Consider the following 22,136-nt stretch of genomic DNA (forward strand, 5'->3'; position numbering starts at 1 on the left):
AATTTATTGTTTTTACTAAAAAAACAACACGATTTCCCAAAGTGATGTCTTTCAAACAAACTTATAAAATATGTACTTGTATAAGTCTAAGTAATTTTTTTACATGATTAAATACATTTATTTCGTGTTCTAAAATTTAATGTATCATCGACATAGATTCTGATTAGAATCGCTTAGAAAAGTACAGCAAAATTAAAAATTGATGAATTTTCAAAATTTAACCGCCTATAGTAAGCCTAAAAAATTTGACAATGTTATTTCACACGTTCTACAGGTTTAATCAAAATTGTCAAAACAAAAAAAACTATTATAATCATGAAGAAACGATCCGGCAGATCTTAACCAAAAACATATCAGCATAATTCTAAACCAATATCTTTTTTAACAATTTTTGAATCTTTAAAAACATCGAATCACTTGAAGTAAAAATAAGTAAAGAAGATCACAAGAAAATAGCAGGACAAAAACATATATTCGAAGAATAAAAAAATGGCCATAAAAATTAAAAAAAAAAAAGATCTCATTGGATATGAAGTTTTCAAAGGTATAAAGACAAGCATATTGTCTTAAATATATACTGTATATTTTGATCGGTATTAAAGATATGCAAAAAAATTGAAATCGGTTCAGCCGTTTTTTGTGCAAACATCGACGAAGGTCAAAAATCGAGTCACATACACACACACTTTCTCCAAATTAGGTCTCAATCGCTTCAGAATGACTTAAAACTTGGAGAAAACATGAAATCAGCAAATCGGATTTTTTTGCAAATATTACAATATATAAATTTCTTCTTCGGTAAGTTAAAAAAAAATCATCATTCATCATTTGACTACAAATATACAGAAAAAAGTACCAGTTCAAAATTTTCACAAATAAATTTATGATTAAAATGTGAACATTTCTTTCTCATCAATAAAATTTCATAGTCGTTATTAGAAATTGTGCAATTCCGTATAATCTATTAAAAATTGTCAATAGTTTATAACAAAGTTTATACCATCAATATATACATTTTGTCTCAGTTACACATTTGTTAGTAATTTTCACCCACCACCATTTGTTAATATTTACAAAATTCCACCACCAAAAATTTCGCTCACTTTTTACGTCACCAAAGCTGCTTCAAAAGTCTGCTATCATATGACTTGCTTAATTTTGCCATTGTCCAATTTCGATTTATTCACGATAATTAATTTCTTCTTCTTTTTCACTGGCGGAGGTGTCGGCAATGGAGGTAAATCTGGAAGTTGGCAGACGTCCTTCATGGTGTTGTATTTTCTGCCAACTCTCTCGATTAATTCGGGTTTGTATTTGTAGGCTGTCTGGTCGACTGCCGACGTTGTTTTGATGCAATCGTCTCCACCAAATTCACAAACCTAAAAAAAATAATAAAAAGTTAAGATCTATATTCATGTACACGAAAATTGGGGTCCTCAAGATATTGGCAATCTTATTTTAACCCTTACAATCCGGCACTGATTCAGAACAATCTACCAGCAACTCGGTGGTAAATTCTTTTGCAAAAGTACCTGATGTAAACATGATATTGTGTATGTTATGTAATCAGTTTGTAATGAATTTGTGGTCATCGAGGAACATACATTTGCAATATTTATTAACTTCCCGAAAATGAAAATTTTTGCATATCTATACGTTTCAGAGGTTTCTGAGCATTTTGAGCAATGAATTGTATGTATATTAGGGTGGTCTTTTATATGGACATTTTCGAATTTCATTGCTTTCAAGGGCTCAAATGATTCCAAATTGATAAAAAACAATTCTCTAAAAGTTTTAGCTCTCAATATTAACTTTTAGATAGTGCGCCATTCAATCAAACTTCGTATGAAAATAGCATGGAAAAAGTTTTGAAAATTAAAAAAAAACTTTAGGTATAACTTAGCGACAAACTAATTAAAAGTGAAAATTTGTCATTTTTTATTGAAAATTTGACGCTCTGCAGAATTTTTGAAAAATTTTTCATGGTATTTCCATACAAAACTGATTGAATTGCGCACTATCTAAAAATACAATATTAATAGCTAAAACTTTCAGAAAATAGTTTTTTATCAATTTGGTCCCATTTGAGCCCTTAGAAGCAAGGAAATTCGAAAATGTCCACATTAAGGATAACCCCCACATGTATATGTATGGATATAGTTTTTCGTCCACGTTTTCAGGAGCACGAAGCAACCGATTTGAATTAGTCAAAAAGCAATCGAAGCCTATTGCTAATAAAATGTGATTAATTTTTGGCAGAAGTTGGACCAGCCGTTTCGGAGATACCGAGCAGAAAGTGCAGAAAATGGCAATTGAGTTTGTGAGAGAACGGAGCATCCGATTTGAATGATTCAAGAAACATTCCACTTGTATTGACGTAATAAAGAGTTGATTAAATTTTTGCTAAGGCAGGTCTACCGGTTTCGGAAAACATGACGCAAAAAGTTCAAAATGCCATTTATTTTCGGAAGTATAGATCAACTAGCATTAATATGTATTGAAAATTTTAGATAAATTTCAAAATTCAAGATATTCACAAAAAAAATCACTTTCAAAAATTTTCCAAGTTTTTTAAATATATCAGTATTTTCGAAGCAATTTTGTCAATATTTAAATGATTTCAAAAAGTTGAAAAATGATCAAAAAAAAATTCAAGATTCTCCAGCAATTTGTCTTAACGCACGATGCTATGCACTACTAGTTACATTTTAATTTGTATAAATTAGTATAATCTAGAAAAATTTACTAAATTGTTATATTCACTTACATAATGAAACATTCAATAAAATTTGTTGAAACATATTTAGCAATTTTAGTCATTTTTTTTTTTAACTTTTTTGTTGAATACCTTAAAAAATTTGATAAGATCTTCATGTAAAAATCATGTATACACATACATGTATATAAGACAATGAAGCAAATTTTCAAATTAAAAATTTTTTTTTTGATCACTTTGTTCAAGACATATCAGCAAAAACTAAATAAAATTTACTAAAATTTAGTAAAAATTGTTACTTACACTTGGATTTTGAAATTCTGAACAAACCGTAGTCGAAATGCATCGTAGGTATTATGTAGGAAAGTAAACACAGGTTGATATAATTTTAAATACTTATTCGTACATTTACACTACGTGATGTTATTGTTTCCTTCCTCAATGGCAAAATACAAGTGAAATAAATTTGGTAAGAATTCCAGGTTTTATACCTTGTCCTTAGCATCGTGGACATTTTTGATTGGTTGTGATACCATTGGTTGCAAATTTCAGAGATAGTCATATGAAGGGTTGCTATATATAATATATGGATTTAGAATATTTTTCATTATTTGTCAAATAACTTCAAATTTTCATTACGGATATTGAAAATAATAATATATTTTTTTACATCAGGCAAAACTAAATAAAATTTACTAAAATTATGTACAAATTGAATTTTAAAACTTTGCATAACTAATAGTTAAAATGCGGACTTTTGATAAAATGAACTATATGGAAATTTGCATTCCAGATAGTATAATTTTTTACATAAGTGAAAACTAGATAAAATTGACTAAAATCTAGTACAATCTGTTATATACACTTGGATATTGAAATTTTAAATAATTCGTAGTTGAAATGCGATTTTTCGTATTTTGATAATATGCACTCTATGGATTCAGAACATTTTTTTGCCTTCCTTCAAATACTTTGAAATTTTCATACCAGACATTACAATTTGTTTACTTCAGTAAGAACTAAATTTTGCACAATTCGTAGTTAAAATGCGGATATAGAATTTTTTTTTTTACTTTTCTTCAAATAACTTTTAATTTTCATTTCAGACATTATAATTTGTTTATATCAGTAAAAACTAGATAAAATTTACTAAAATCTAGTACAAACTGTTATATATATATCCTTGGATATTAAAATTTTGTATTATTCATAGTTGAAATACGGCCTTTAGTATTTTGATAAAATGCTATATATAAATTCAGAACATTTTTTGACTACTATTTAAATAACTTTTAATTTTCATTCCGATTATTATAATTTATTTCTACCAGTAAAAACTAGATAAAATTTACTAAAATTTAGTATAAACTGTTATATACACTTGGATATTGAAATTTTGCACAATTTGTAGTCGAAATGCGGACTTTAGTATTTTGATAAAATGCAATATATGGATTTAGAACATTTTATTACTTTTCTTAAAAAAATTAAATTGTTATTACGGATAGTAAAATTTCTTGCACTATTCATAACTAGATAAAATTTACTAACATCGAGTACAAACTATTATAAACCCTTGGATATTAAAATTTTGCACAATTCGTAGATGAAATGCGGACTTTAGTATTTTGATAAAATGCACTATATGGATTTAGAATATTTTTTTTACTTTTCTTCAAATAACTTTTAATTTTCATTCCGGATATTATAATTTATTTCTACCAGTAAAAACTAGATAAAATTTACTAAAATTAAGTATAAACTGTTATATACACTTGGATATCGAAATTTTGCACAATTTGTAGTCGAAATGCGGACTTTAGTATTTTGATAGAATGCACTATGTGGATTCAAAACATTTTTTTTGCTTTCCTTCATATAACTCATAATTTTTAAACCGGATATTATAATTTATTCATACCTGTAAAAACTAAACAAAATTTAATAAAATTTAGTACAAACTGTTATATATACTTGGATATTGAAATTTCGCACAAATCGCAGTTGAAATTCGGACTTTAGTATTTTGGTAATTTGCATTATATGGATCTAGAACATTTTTTACTTTTCTTCAAATAATTTTAAATTTTCATTTCGAGTAAAATATTTTTTTGCACTATTCAGAATTATAAAAAATTTCCTAAAATTTAGTAGAAACTGTAAATTAAAATAATAAGTACATTTTAAATAATATTATTTGTGATAACATTAAAGAGGCTTTTCTATATTCTGACTGTATTATAAATCTTTCTTGTTAATTCATGTTGTTTATTTTTTTCTAAATAAAAATTATATACTATTTAAATGCTTTGCTTTCCATTTCAATTGAAGATGCACAGTTACTTTGTAAAAAATCTTATTAATATTAAATTAAATCTAATTCAATATAAATGTAATGTAATATTAATGTATTTTTACGTTTTCTTACGTTTTTGCATGTTTACGTTCCTTCAAGTAAGATTACACTAATTTTTTTTTTACTATTAACTTACTCTGTAATGATGTAGTATAGCAGCATCAGATGGAACATTTAATGTACCATGTCCAGGAATAAATTCCCATACAAAATGATTACCAGCCTCGACGACCACTTCTGGTCTGCAAATGTATTTTGACCTTTGTTTGTGTGGATGAAGTTTCGCTCTTCTAAAAAAGGAAAAAGAAAACTTTATTGAGAATTTAAAGAATGGAGTTAGAAATCAGTTAGAAATTTGTTGGAATTTACACATCCTTTTTTTAAACCACTACGAAAATGTGAATCAAGTTGAAATCAAGTCTGCTCAGAATCTAGATAGAATCTACATAGAATTACATTTTTTGTAAACATTGTAATAAAATTTTAATTATACTCAAGTCGAAATCCAGTTGCTAGAATCTACTTAGAATTAGTTATATTTTATTTATATAAAAAAGTCGGAAACTAGCTAGAAAATAATTACGTCAGTTTGCTTCAGTTTTGAAAGTTACAAGTCAGTCTAGTTAGAATCTAGTATGAATCCACTTAGAATTAGAATTTGGGATCAAGTTAGAATCAAGTCAAAGTGGAATCTAGTTACAATCCACTGAGAATTAGTTATATTTTTGTAAGATTTTAGTTATACTATAATAAAAAAGTATGTTAACAAGAATTTGTATTCAAGCCCAAAAATGTAATTTAAATTTTTATTACCTTCTAGTTTTTCTGCTGGTTATCAGTCCAGTTTCTACTCTATCTATAGTATTGTAAACTGAAGGATCATCTCCCCATTGGAGGTAAAAAAAGGCATTTTGGAAGGAAAATGACCCCGTCGACCACGTGTTAAGTCTCTTCTGCAACCATCTGCAAAAATAAAATTTATATTTTTAATTAAAAATCTACCAATTAATACATAACATAGATTCATATATGTTGTCTAAATATATAAACAAATACCTTTTATTAATTACTCATACAACCAGAATTTTAGTATCAAAATAAAGTGTCTATAAATCAAGAAATAAACCACAATGTAAACCATTGATCAATGTTTACAAAACATTTTTGTAATTTTTTTAAACATTTTGCTGAAAATTTTAATTTATTAATTTGTTCATATTGACCAAGTGAATAACGTTTTTACCTGAATTCGGTTTTGACTTCATCAGATATATTTTCCCGCTTATAATTCTTCATATTGAAAGTTTTATGAAAAAATGATCTTCTTGTGAATCTCATATTTAAATAAAAACTGAAATTTGATTTCAGTTTCTTCAAAAACGTACATAAAAATGATGGTTGGTTTTTAGAAAAAAAATAGGAAAAATTTATTGTTTAAGTAAAATTTTGTTTTATAATTCCCCAATTAAATAATTTATATTACAAATAGAATTTATTTTACCTCTGCATAATCCTATAAATTACATCAAATATTTTAAATATTGCATAGTTGGAATTCTTCGAGATTTCTGTGTTTTCATACTTTGTGGAGCTGTGAATGTTTTGATATAATATTAAAATAAAAATAATAAATATTTTAGATATTAAATGAATTAGTTTCACTAAATAATTGAAATATTGCCATATAAGTAATTATTTCTTGTAAAAATCTTTAATAAAATAATAATAATGAATAAAAAAATAATACTTTTTAGACATTACTTCCACAAATTTTTGTATCATCACGTTATAATTCTTTATTTTATTTTTATAGAATTCATTATTATAAGAGAGATTTCAGAAACTAATCTGCCATTATTTCATCATTTTAGTATTTGTTGTATGATTTTTTTTGAAAAAATTGACGGTTCTAGATGGAACCTCAAGTAGATGGTTTTTCAGACAAAAGAGCCATCATAAGTTTATTTTCTGTTAATTTTATAATAAAAAAGATACTTGAAAAAACTCAAACTTTTGTTTCATTTCGTGTATATAAATATATATAAAATTATACTATATATTTACTTATTTTTGTCTTTATTCCCTTCGTTGGGATGAAAATATTTCCACTCCGTCGAATTTCTTTCTGCACATCTAAATATTTTATTTATATTTATCTTATTGTTCATTATTGTTATCAGATGTTATATTATTCAGCAGTTGTAATGAATATTGTAAATAAAAAAAATTTAAATAATTCATTATAAAATTATTGTATCATTATTATAGTTGTAATTTAGCTATTCCTCATATTACAATAAAACTTATTTTCTATTTATTTGAAATAAAAAGCTCTAGTATTACAATCTAATGGCAAAGTGCTAATAATGTTATTATTAATATTACTTCAAAATTTTGATTAAATTTTAATTAAAATTCTGATAATACTAGATTTTAGATTAAAAAAAAAATTATCCAAAATTTATGTTTTTTGAATTTTTAGCCTCTTGAGCAAGAAAGTGCATTAGACTCAGAAAATTGTCATTTTCGCGACAACCTGAGATCAAGTAGTGCTTCTTTGAAAATTATATTATAGTTGGAAATAAAATATATTGAAAATAAATCTGTCTACCATTGGGTTGCCTTCAAATATAAATTAAGCCAAAAACAGACAAGAAAACCATTAAGTTGCCTTCTAATATGAAATACATTAAAAATAGATAGGACAACCATCAAGTGATCTCCTGTTTGTTAAAAATCTTATTCATTAATTAATGTAGTTACTAAAAGTACTATGATTTACTATATTATTACTGCCAGCAATACCAGATACCAGATGAAGTTTAGTTTATAAGACTTGTTGATTTAAGTCTAGTTTCTAAGGCAATTAAAATTTGTGATATTTTTTTGTATATACATATATATTAGGGTGGTCTTTGAATGCTCCCAAATTGATTAAAAAATTCCTGAAAATTTTAGCTTTTAATATTAATCAAATTTCTGTTATAATTTTTGTATTTATGATCAAAATATACAAATACAATGTTACTCTCAGAACTTTCAGCCACTTGTCGCTCAGTTATAAAATCCTAAAAAACAAATGAAATTTTACCCATTTATTTCCATAAAAAACTTTGGTTGGAGTGCGGATTATCCTATAAAGTTAATATTAGGAGCTAAACGTTTCAGAGATTTTTTTTTATTAATTTGGAAGCATTTGGGCCCCTAAGGCATAATAAATTAGAAAATATCCATATTAAGCTTGGTAATATAAATAATAATAAAACTTTTTTTACTTACTTCAACATATCGAACAGGGTGTAGTTGTGGTTAGGGATGATAAATTCATCCAAATCAACAAGCGCCACATGAGAATACCTGAAATATACAATTATTTGAATAAAAATATAATTTTTAAGTCTCTAAAAAAATATTTATTTTCCAAACTTATAGAATAAATAAAAAACAATGTATAGTACAGAGAAAAAAATAAAACCCAACAAAATGTAATTTTTCAGGGACACTTGGAAATATAAATAATTTTAAAGCTTCTGAGTTTATTTATAAGACATAAAATGCCAAATTTTACACAAGATGTTTTTTAAGAAAATTGTAAATATTTATCTGTATAAACAATCTTCAAGATAATACAAAAAGAAACTAATGGTGCATGGTATCGTGATTTAAAATAAATTTTTGGAACTTTATAAATGTTGTAATGATCATATTATAAACGTTGTAATGACCATATTATACATATATATATATATATATATATAATAATGGCATGTAGAAAATAAATATATACTATTGTATAGATATTTTGTACGATCTATCATACTAGGCACTTCAGTCTGTCTGAGATGTATAAAATTTATATTAAAATTCAAATACAAAATAAAAGTAAACTGAAACTTTCATTATTCGCATTTTATATACAATTTGTAACAGCTTAAAAAATTGTACGACGACGTTCATACATGTTTAAACATAAAAAGTAAAAATAAATAAAACTTAATCTAACCTAGTTCAAATGAAGGTCCTTACCTTAAAAACTGAATTAAAAAGTTAAAGTTATTTATTTCAAGTATATAAGTGAGCTTTAGAATTTAAGTTAGAATTAAAATTAAAATCAGAATCATTTTTAATATTTTGAAAAAAAAATTGGAAAAATATATTACCTGAATCAGAATCATTTTTAATATCTTGAAAAAAAAAAAAAAATTTAAAATATTTTACCTATACATTGCCCTGTATAGGCAATCATTGAAAGCTGCAAACTGGCATTCGGTCCTGATTTCCTTCTGGGACAACATATTCAAATCCCATGGCATCATTGTCAGTCTGCCAGAAGCTTCGTAGTCCTATAAAAGAAATCAAATCATAAACAAATAATCTTAAAAATATAACAAAATAATAAATAGATAAAATTCTATAATAGTCCCAACATGATATCTGGATTGGTTCTCAAAATACACAATAAAAGAACACAGTCGTGCTTTAACTTTGTATTCATTAATTCTGTATCATATTGAATGATTTGTACAAAGTATCATTTCTAGTTTAAAACATATTTCTCTGAGTTTCCATCATTTCCTATATCCATTTCTGATTCCGTTTAATGTTTGACAAAAAAACTTCCTATAAAAGCGAAAAACTTTATATAAAACTCGGCTACATGAAAATTCCTTATTATTCAAATCATTCAGAAAAGTTTAATTTTTTCCTGATTTGGAATTATACATCTTCGTGGGCAAATGACAAATTAAAAAGAAAGTTTGCTGCGTCAAACTTTTCAAATTTGTGAAGATGTTTTTATTCTGGCATGATAATTGAATATTAGAGAAAAATTGAATATTTTTTGCATGTAAATTGAAAATATGGTTAGGTATTATTAGGTCGAATCAATTATAAGAGAAATTAGAAGGAAATGTAGTACAATAAATTCATGTAATTAATCTACATATATTTAAAAATAAGTCGGGCTTTCCTTCCTGACGATATAACTCCAGAATGCACGAATCGATTTCGACAATTCGTTGGAAAGGTCTCGGGCTCGGCAAGGCTTATAGCTAAGAAAATTAGTGGTGCATCGTGCCTTAATGCAAATTGCTGGAACTTCACGCACCGTAATTAAATTTTCGAGTAATGACATTAGTGAGAATTATTAGAATTATGCTTGGCTAAGTCAACGAGCAATTCTTGCCGCAAAGAATAATGATGTACACGCACTGAATTTCACCATTTAATCAAAAATTGCAGGCGATTTGGTGACATACCAATGATTCCGACTGGTCTTCCGTTTGACTGCAAATGACTGCAATTTCCAGTTCGCCTTGCGTTTGTAATAACAAGTCGCAAGGTCAATCGCTTAGTATAGCAGGATAAATTTTAAATAGATTATTTAGAAAATCATTGTTTTTCACTTGGGCAGTTATACGTTGCCTGTTCACGAGTTGGAAAACAGTACGCTTTGTTTGTGTTGAAGTCAGACCAAAAGACAAAAAATGTGGTTTACCAAATGAGCACTTCAATGAAACGGATAATTTGCGGATGCACTTTCATTTACTTCTTATTAGAGAAGTTCAACTAAAAATCACTTCATTTTTGTAATCGAAATAAATTCATTACTGTTGTGTAACAAAATTAAATTTTTTCTTTTCAAATATAAAACAAACAAAAAATTTCTTCATCTTTCTCATGAAACCATCTGGTGGCATATTCATAATTATGATAACTATTTATAGAAATTTTAATATAATTAACTTACCTTTAGTAAACATGAGACGTGTTCGCCCAAAGTGTGTTTGTACATGAAGAAATGATCGATGCCCATTATCGAATACAGTTCCAAAAATTCTAGTATATTTAGTGACTGAAAATAGCATTCAGAAAATTAATTTACAACCAGAAAAATATCAAACTTGGAGGACAATAGAGTCATAAAAATATAAAAATGCCCATAATAAAATAACATCATAATAAAATAATTAACAGCTTGTCTTAAAGGGGTCATCTGGTCTAGAAATTTCAAGAAATCGATATTTTTCATATTTTCAAAGTTTAACCATTCAAGACTGTGTGTACAAAAGGATTTTTCAAAATTTATATTATTCCTGGAGATATAGCAATTTGACCACAAAACTCCAAAATGTATTCTCAATACAAAACACATGATTTCTAAACTTTTACTAGACTTATTTACTTAAAATTTTTACGGAGTCTTTTTTATAAACTTCTCTTCTATAGGAATTATGTTCATCACCAAATCCGGATATTTGTCATTTAAAAAAAATGAGAATAAATAAAAATAAATGTATGTCTAACCAGAATATCCACTTCCTTCATCAAGGGATGTATTATCTTTTACAAAAATTAATTTATTTCTTGAACGCAAATAATTTCTTTGACCCCAGACTCATTTATTAGACAAAAAACGACTAAAAATATTACTAGCGTGTAATAACAGTTATTCAAGACAAATAAAAAAACGTTTTTGGCAAACCACCAATAATCCGAAAAGACCAGATCATAAAGAAGACGTTTCTTAATTTGTGGAATTGCACAAAAACGCGCTTGTTATATAATAGATAAATAGAATTCAACAAAAGTTAAGACTGTTGAAAAGAAAATATAAAAAAAGTAAATATAAAAAGTATTTGTAATATGTTGTATTCAGTAATATGGTAGGACGGGGCATTAAAGTCCAATTTCACTTGTACCAATTAAACAACTATATCACAACAAGTAACACATATCAAACAAACAACTATCTGACTATGTTCAGTAAAACTACCAGCTACATCATCATTGTAAAAATATGTTTTTTGATATTTTTCAGAAATTTATCACCTGATCCTTTTTACTCCATAGGCTTTATGTAAAGGGTCTGCCAGGGAGCAAACAGGTCCAATGTCATATTTTAAATTTTAAAAAGGTTTTACAAAATAATAGCTGTATTATTCAACCAATGCAAAATATAAATTTCATGGTTACATTTTTACAGACATAACTCTGTATACAACCTCGATCTGGTATTTCGTCAGAAATATTCATCAATAGATTTGGAATAACTGTTTAATAAACTCACATCTTGTAAAATTATTTTTATTAACTTATACTTTTTTATTTACTATTTTTATTATTTACACCTTTGCCTGGGTAAAGGTTCAGTTGGTCCTTTTTACCCTACGCATGTGTAACCTTGTATAGGGGTTATATGAAAAACTTTTGAATCTAACTTAAAATAAATAATAGATTTTATAAAATAATTAAATAAAATATACTCAAAAAAATTATACTGAGGTCTCGTAAACTAAACAACAGTGCTCACAACCAAAAAAACAAACAATGACAGAAAATATTTTTGTCGTGGATTTTCAAACATTGCATTTTATTTCCTGATAGCAACGTCGTAAAAATCAAGGTGATGGCTGATAGTAAATCTTTTGCCCTCTACTTTCAAATATTCTTAAAAAATTCTTGACTTTACATGTTTTTGAAATATCGGTGGTTAGACGTTTTTACCCGTGGACTTTTTAGCCCCACTCTACCCAATAGGAGAAATAATTTTGGCATCATTTAAATAATCGACCCTTGTCCAAGTTCTACTGAATAATCTATTTCATTTGATCATAAATATTTATTAATATTTTTTTCCTACCTGATCGTAGTGATAATGGAACGGCTTAACACAAACTGCCATCTTCTTGGGAATATCCGTGGCAGAGCGGTTAGCAAAATCGGGATCCTGAAAAACGCAATAAATATTACTGAAATGCGAAATGCGAAATTCATAAAATAAAATTATTCAAGCGCACTCTCTCTCTCTCTCCATCCATACACATGGAATGGACGCCGTTTTGGTTCTGGTAGCAGGTACTGCTTATGCATGATGATTCATATTCATGCAAAGCCATGCATAAACATAAATAATCCTCAAGGATCGAGGATAAATTTTGCTAGGGTTTAGGGAAAGGTTTCAAAACATTTGGGGATGATAAAAATTTATATTTAAATTTTGTTATGTTTTCATTTTCTAGATTTTTCATTATTTTTCAATCAGATCTGTCGATGCAATAAGATTCTTTTCAATTAGTCCAGTCATTTAAGCTTAAGTTAGGTAAGAATTTCAGAATTTGAGATACCCAACTGTAACTCTGTAAATACTTGTAATTGACACCTTAAAGTTGTCTCAAAACCTACATATGGTAGGGTGTACGCAACATATGTAGGTTTTGAGACAACTTTTAGGTGTCAATATACAAGATGAACTTACTAAAATTACTGGACTAAAATATAAAATATTATAAATATATAAGTTATGATATATTGTGTTTTTTTTGAACATATATGAAAATTATCCAATATTTTAATTAATAAAAAGAAATCATTTTTTTAAAATTGTTAAATTTTGAATTAAATTTGAGTTAATTTTGAGTTTGTTAAAATCTGAAGATGATAAATATATAAACAATAGTATATTTAATTAATTTTTGACAATGTATGAAAAATATCCAATATCTCAAATAATGAAAATAATAGTTTTTAAAAACTTTGTGATCTTGGAGAAATTTTGTGTTTTTCTCAATTATAAATATAATTTGAAATCTGTATTCAAAAATGATTAATGTATAAGTAATTGTATATTGTATTTTTTTTGAACATACATGAAAATTATCCAAAATTTTGAATAATGAAAAAATTCATTCTATTAAAATTGTTTAATTTTGAAGAAATTTTCTAAATTAATATTTGAAATTCTTACTAAAAATGATAATCCTGAAATATATTTAAAATTCATGATATGTAAAGAATCTTTTGATATGAAAATTGTCCACCAGTTTAAAGTATTTAAAATATTTAAAAAATGCAGTCAATCACAATCATTAAATTTTAAACAAATTTCAAAAGATTTAGTTTGTGACTTGAGTTGCTTGGAAAAATTAAAATGATACATACAAAAACCATGATGTTTGTAAATTTTTGAGATTGACATTTCATTGACAAGTTATTTTCAAGAACACAGAAATACTAAAGACAAATCATCAGGAATATGACATTACATATTACATATGTAATATAAATCTTTGTATAAATTATAATCAGGACCGGATTTAAATTTGTGCTGCATTGGGGCACTGAGGAAAATGCTGTCTCATTTCATTTGATAAATTCTCAAATTTAATTTGATACATTATGCACAGGTTATATTTCTTTGAATAAAAAATGTTATTAAGAAGAATTTGTAAATTATATGGTATAGAATTTTTTATCACTTCTGAATAAATTAAATTTCTGATAAAAATTGATATAAATTAGTTATTATTTATAAAAAAATATTTATAAGAAAATTGTTAAATTCATATTATTATCATTAAAATATTGTTCATATTATTTGTATTAATAGAAAAACAACTATTTGTTGTCACTATAGTATACAATGCCCTATTATGGCTGACAGTTGTAAATTCCGCAAATTTACTAAATGTCTTTAACTGGATAGTTGTAAATATAGTAAATAAGAAAAACTTTTCAAATTTTGCCGCAATAAAAAAATTTTCTTCTTGGGTTCCGACTGCCCTTACCGTAAATTCACAATTCACAAATAATCAGCTGTGAATATGTATATATTTGAGTGTAAATATATACATATATTTAATCACCGAAATATCCTCAATTTTGGTAAATAAACCGCATAGTTAATAATTTTGAGAACTACAATCCCACACTTGAAGCACAAAATTTATTTCTCGTTCCTCGTCAACGACTTGCGTAATATATTGCTCCATTAACACTGCAATAACGAAGCTTTTGGGACCAGAAATAATAGTGAGGAAACCCTTGGAACAAACGAATGACTCCTCATCATGATGAACAACAAGGAATGAATGAATGAATAAATAACATACTGAATTTTTCTGCCTAATCATCCCTACAATAGTAGTTTTGCTAATGGATTGGGAAAACTAAGACTACCAATCTGTACTGTATTGACCAACAACAAGCAACAAATGTTGCTCTTTGAATTTAATTCAAATTTCATGATATTATATTATTGTAAGTGACACTGTGAACATAATAAAAGTAATAATAGTGTATAGAAAATAATAAATTGCCCGACGGCTATTTTCTTATATTTTCCTCTCGGATCGCATTAAGTTTTCAGCGTCCGACACTACACTTTATATTGCTACATTACCCGGGGCATTTGTCTTATACAGCAAAAACTTAAGATATATATATATATATATATATATATATATTAGGGTGGTCCTTAAAATGGTCATTTTCGAATTTCTTTGCTCCCAGGGGCTCAAATGGTTCCAAATTGATAAAAAACAATTCTCTGAAAGTTTTAGCTCTTAATATTAAAGTTTAGATAGAGCGCAATTCAATCAAAGTTTTGTATGGAAATAGCATGGAAAAATTTTCAAAAATTTTAAAAATGTTTTTTAGATGTAATTTAGCGAACAAATGATTGAATAAAACTCATTCATTTGTCGCTAAGTTATACCTAAAACATTTTTATTAAATTTTCAAATGTTTTTCCATGCTCTTTCCATACAAACTTTGATTGAATTGCGCTCTATCTAAACGTTAATATCAAGAGCTAAAACTTTCAGAGAATTGTTTTTTATCAATTTGGAACCATTTGAGCCCCTGGGAGCAAGGAAATTCGAAAATGATTATTTTAAGGACCACCCTAATATATATATATATATATATATATATATATATATATATAAGACAAAAACAAAAATAACTCAAAAATCCCAAACAATTCAAAACCATGTTAACCGAGCACATAAATAATTTAATTCATAATATAGATTTTTTCAACACAAAAATTTTATATTTTGAAGAGAACGTAATTAAAAGAAGATTCGCTGATATATATATATATATATATATATATATATACATTATTTTTCTACAAAATCAAAATTTCCTACTAACCTGATCTGTATTTCTAACCCTCAGCAAGTGCGCCGGATCAGCTCTTAATCTGCTGACAATTGATACGACTTCTGGAGGACCAATTTCCTTTCTTAAAGGACAAAGGACGAAGCACGCAGAATACTTCAAGTTCCAATTTTCTCGAATGACCTGAAATAATATAAAATGTTGATTTAGCAATATACTTTGTAATAATTAGTAATAAAAACAAATATTTTTTGTCGATTTTTTAAATGGAAATAGTTGTAGCAAACTTGGAACCTCATATGACAAGTTCATAGCTCGAACCACTTATCTACGGTCATAAAGAAAACTAGTTGTGCATGTCATCGATCTTAAGGCTAATTGCTAGAAATTCCTGTACTATAATTTAAAAACCTCAAAAATAAAAAGAGATTTTATTTTTTTTAAACATATTTCTTAAATATAAGATATAATTCTTAAATTTTTTTTAATTTTGAAAAAAATGAAATCAAGTTTTTGATAACAAATTTTAGTTGTTATGAATGTCAATTGTTGGTTTAATTATTAATTACAAAGTCAACAGGTAGCCCATTATCAAATCGTCATTATTGCAAATGTGTCCAAGTCATTACATTTTATCAAATATTCATTCAATCCATTAGTCCAACCATTGTGCATGTAGTTCGTATAGTTACTAGTAGTTATAGTATATTTAACTATAGATATAGTTGCTATGTGCATTCAGGCCTGACCTTAATCTATTGTGGAAATTGCACGAAGTGCATCATAACATTATCCATTATGAATATGCAAAACAATATATGTCCAAACATATGGCGAACAGTCGTTGGCTCTCACTCTAATATTTTTATAATGGGTTTATTGCATTTTAACAACAGATATAAATTGCCCGTTGATTTTGATTGCTGGGTTGGCAAAAAATGGTTCGTGTAATTACCAAGTGGATTTATATATATTTTTAATATGATATTGTGTTCAGATATCATATAGAAAATAGTGGTATTTAAAATCTTTATAAGGGTGTTTGATATAAATTTAAATTGGTATTTAAAATGTCTGTAATTTGCTACCAAGTGAAAGGAGACCCTTTCTGATATCTTCATGCATAAAATGTGAAAATCATAATAATAAGAAAAATTCTAATAATGAAATATGTCAATAAAGTTAGTCGAACAGTTGGGTCCTTGAAAAACCTCATATTTAAAAAAAATCATCACAACATTTTGAAAACCTAAAATTTTTTAATACTTTTTGATGAAACAAATATAAAAACATTTATAAAATAATAACAATCGCACCGATGACAAGTATACATTTCTAAAATAACAGCAATTTATTTAAAAAATTTATGAATATATAATTTCAAATATTAATTAAATTCTAAACTGTTCCCGAAAATTAAAACAGTTTATGTGCATATAAATTACTCAAATGAATGTAATAAAATAATTATTGCATATTATTCTATGAATAAAACGGGAATCAAATTAAATTTATTAATATCGTTTCATATAATTAAAATTTCGAAATATGAAATTATATAGTATAATTTTAAATTATATAATTCAATAATGGATATGATTGCATTTAATTTAATGTGTCCTAATGTATAGATACAGAATTCAAATTTGTATTATCAATTTTTGTATACAAATCGTGTATTTCTTTATAAATTTTATAATATATATATATATATATATATATATATACAATTGTATATATATGTGTATATATATATACATATTAATAATAAAATTTCGCTATAAAACTTTGAAGAAAATAATCTGTTTTACTTTCAACTAATTGGAAATTTGCTACGAGCTTTAGTCCTTTATTTTTATTTCTTATTAAATCTCTTTATTGCTTGAAACTATATTATATATAGGAACATATAATATTATATATATATATATATATATATATATATATACTTTATAATATTCTTTGACAAGCCAGTATTTCTAAAGATTTCCTCTGGAAAATCTCTCCTGATAGACGGGACAGAGAAGAGAGTCCCGCATAATCCGCTCGGATGAGTTCGACGACTAGATTTCATTTATATATTTTAGTCAAAAGAAAATTGTATTAAAATGTAATTTTACTTTGAAGAGAGTAGTTTGTTAACGACTGCAATGAATCAAGTATATGCTAACAAGCTGAAAATTAAAGGGGTAATAATGTAATAATTCAATCAACCGAAATTAAGATTTAGATAATTGCTTACTTTTTTTACTTGTTTATTACGAAAATAAAATTTTCGCTTTCACCTAAATCTGAACATCGCAATTTCCAATTAAAATCTATCAAACACATTATCTGTAATTATTTTTATTATAGTATAAAGACATATGCTTAAAATTGGAGCTAATTATTCCAAAATTTAATTACATTATATAACTCAACCAATTTTTGTAGAACTGTTTAGAGCATGAACTTTATCGCTTAGTTAAGTTTCATGAAAAACGTCGAAACAGTTTTTTTGAGAAACTTAATAAATTATTTTCTGGAATATTAGCATCTGCTATAAGGAAAACTGGTACGACTATGTATATCATGTACATAATCTTTTATATTATTCAATCATTTAAATTAAAATTGTCATTTTTTACACAACTAGAGAAGTTTTGTAAACTGCTTAATTATTTTTTTGATAATTCCAAAACCAATCGGTCGATTTTCTCGCAAACTTTATCACTGCACCCCTTATCAAATTTATTCTAATGGCTTTTAAAAATGTGAAATTCAAATTTTGACTTATCAAGTCACAAAATCAACTTTCAACAATTCTGATTATATTATTTTTCAAATTTTGATGAATTTTTAAAATTAAATGACTTGTAGCAATATTTCTGAATATCCTTTAAGACCATGATATCTATCAACATGAAAGGTTTCATCGATTTTTTGTTTCTAAGAGTTAATTATGATTTTGGATTGCGTGATAAAACATGGGCAAAAAAATTTACACTTTTCTGATAATAACGTAGAAAGGGCTCGGCCGATCGACACGCAAAACTGACAAATGTAAGTCCTTATCGAGTTACATCGAATGGCTTTTAAATTTATGATATCGGTCCAGCCGTTTTTGAGAAAACGTCGATCAAAGGTCGAAAAACTGCTCAAATAAATACACACAAACTTTTGTCGATTTCCGTGGGAATAAGATATACAGACAAAAGAACTAGTCTGGTATGCGTAAAAGCATTTCTTTCACTAAACATAATAAACAAATATGTACATATTTTTACCAAATTTGGTTTCATTCGATTCAGAATGAATTGAAACATCGAGAAACATATGCGGAGATTTTAGTCGGTAACCCTGGAGGAATTGGGCGCGACATATCCAGACAAAAGACCTTGTTTGGTGTGCATAAACGCATTTCCTTCTTTATACAAAAAACAAACGCTTAAATATTTTTACTAACTTTTGTCTCGGCTAAGTAACACTCGAACGTAGCAATACAAGACATAACTAACCATATTCCAACAAGGCGCCTAAAGAAGAAATGGCCCCAAATATATTATAGCCTTAGCTAATTATCTACAAGGGGATCTTCTCAATGGAGAAGATTCTTATTTGACATTGTAATTCATCACAATGACTTATAGAAAACTGTTGTATTTTCTGATTGTCAAAAATAAATAAATTACAAAAAAATTGTCTCATTCGCTTCAGAATCACTTGAAAAGTCGAGAAAACACATAAAATTATCAAAACAAAGCAAGTTACAAAATGCGGACACACAAAACCCACACACACACACACATCCATTAGTTTTCAGAGGTTTGCCAAAATGTTCAGAAACCTTCAAAACGTCGAGAAATGCAAAAATTTTCAATTTCGATTTTTGGACAATTACAATAACTTACCCTAACAAGGTAACCATCAGGTTTACTCTTCTGGGATTTTCATGAAACTTTGCATAGTTGTAGAGTTGGTGGTCAAACCGAACACCTTTAAATATTAGAGTCCTATACTTCAAGGCTTACAATTTGCTGGATGATATTTAACATAAAAGCATGAAAAACATAAAAATATATTGCAGTGAGCACACTTTAAAAATGCTGCTGTGTTACGTCTATGTAACATTCATGCTTTTATGATAAATGTCATCCGGCAAATTGTAAGCCTTGAAGCTTTTATTTTATATTATTTTATATTATTATATATTTATGTTTGATATTTTGGTAGATTAGTTTAAATACATATCATTTATAAAAAAAATGTTTTATTTTATTTTATCAATATGCAATGCAAATATATTTATTTTCAGAATGCTTTCATAAATATCTAATATTTATAAATTTCACATATTTGTGTAGTACATGTAACAAATTAATAATTATTATTATAATATTTAACCAAATAGATGTAAAAATAAATAAAAAAAAATATATATTCTGGCGGGATTCGAACTGGCGACTGTGAGCCTAGGCCTCGAGCAAAAAGCAGAGAGTTATCGCCGCTAACCACTCGGCTATCTCGATACACATATACAAAGCGCAACGCGCGTAGACATAGAGCTTAGCGCGTTTCTTGCAGTTTTAATCAATTTATATTTAATTTTTTTAATTAAACCGCTTCTCATAGGACTCTAATAATTAAAGGTGTTCGGTTTGACCACCAACTCTACAACTATGCGAAGTTTCATGAAAATCCCAGAAGAGTAAACCTGATGGTTATCTTGTAAGTTAATAATTTACATTTTACTCCAGATCCATTCATAAATCTACTATCTCCACTTACCTTTATCTTAGCCAGCACAGTCAACGATACGTAGCTCGAATTGTAATTCGACGTGGACGATGAGTTATTGCTGGAAGTGTGCACCGCCGGCACGCCCGATCTGTTGGCCGTCGCCCTCGGATAGAACAGCCTGCACCACACTCGCTCCGGCCCTCTCGTCTTCGTAGCGGCGATGATGCGGACGTAGCGCTTGTCGCGACGGTCGTAGTAGGCGGAGTAGACGTAGAACTTGAATCTGGAAAGAAAATGATGAGAAATATTATGGTATCCAGGGACTTGGTAGAAGAAACTAGTGAGCTTAAAGTATGGTGACCAAACGTCTCGGAGCTGTCCAGGATTTATCTAAACCATATTTAGATACAATTTTCAACTGTTCATTGAAGTTATCAATTATATCTAAACATTACGGTTTCGGATTGATATATCTCAAACACATTTAAATTGTCTGTAATTATATTAAATTTATTTATATTTATGTTATTGTTCACTTATCATTGTCTGTAATTATATTAATTTTATTTATATTTATGTCATTATTCGCTTATGTTACTAGATGTCATATTATTTAGCAATTGTAACATATATTGTAATTTAAAAATAATAATTATAGTGCACTGACATGTGCTTAAAATTGAAGCTAATTATTCCAAAATTTAATTACATTATATAATTCAACCAATTTTTATTCATATTGGTTTACCTGTGCCAACGGCATTATTTGACCAGGATTCAAATATGTGACCGATTTTTTGAAGTAAAACTTCTTTAGGCGCGACTAATATTATAGAAGTTATTAATCATTTCTAAATGCTAATTACAATGACAAACCGATCAACTATGACATAACCGATGTCATATTTGATGTACGACTTCAATTACATTATTGTTGTTAAATATTACACATATTTTTAATGCTATGATAAATATATAATTTATAATTTATCAATATATAAATGTGTATAATGCTTGACACTAATAAATGTGTGTATCACGAGTGTTACCATATTACTAATAAACATTATTCAAAATTGTTATATGATGTATTTATTTTTACTTAAATGCTATCTTGTACAGTACTTCAATCGCGTGTGAACCTTTACTTTCAATAGTAACAACAGGCTAAAATTGAATTTTTGCTTTGACTTGTTAATCAAACTACTAAACCTCATCAAACATCTGAAATTGATATATACGACTTACATGTATGTATATGATGCATATTAATTTTTGAATAGTACCTATAGGTCAAAATTGAATTTTTGCTATGATTTGTTAATAAAATTATTAAATTCTATCAAATATCTGAAATATATACGACATACATGTATCTGATGTATAAAAATTACCATAAGGCAAAAATAGTTGAATGAGAAAAAAACAAAGGTTAGAAAA

At 27.0% G+C, this 22,136-nt stretch overlaps 1 protein-coding gene across 1 annotated transcript; it reads right to left on the reverse strand.

Annotated features, from left to right (window-relative positions):
• Positions 1-936: 936 nt before the first annotated feature.
• On the reverse strand, positions 937-21,459 carry LOC113386648 (beta-1,4-galactosyltransferase galt-1-like). Its single transcript, XM_026624415.1, has 11 exons — positions 21,445-21,459; positions 20,836-21,086; positions 20,745-20,778; positions 16,011-16,160; positions 12,715-12,801; positions 10,822-10,926; positions 9,291-9,415; positions 8,352-8,429; positions 5,886-6,035; positions 5,209-5,362; positions 937-1,379 (listed from the first exon to the last, which is right to left on the reverse strand). Exons 1-11 carry the CDS (start codon positions 21,457-21,459, stop codon positions 1,140-1,142), a joined length of 1,389 nt encoding a protein of 462 aa, XP_026480200.1. The 3' UTR covers positions 937-1,139.
• Between the last annotated feature and the right edge of the window lie 677 nt (positions 21,460-22,136).

Source organism: Ctenocephalides felis, unplaced genomic scaffold (genome assembly GCF_003426905.1).
Source record: "Ctenocephalides felis isolate EL2017-DRISC unplaced genomic scaffold, ASM342690v1 CF-g0.4_SCAFFOLD_03571, whole genome shotgun sequence".
NCBI classification, from domain to species: domain Eukaryota; kingdom Metazoa; phylum Arthropoda; class Insecta; order Siphonaptera; family Pulicidae; genus Ctenocephalides; species Ctenocephalides felis.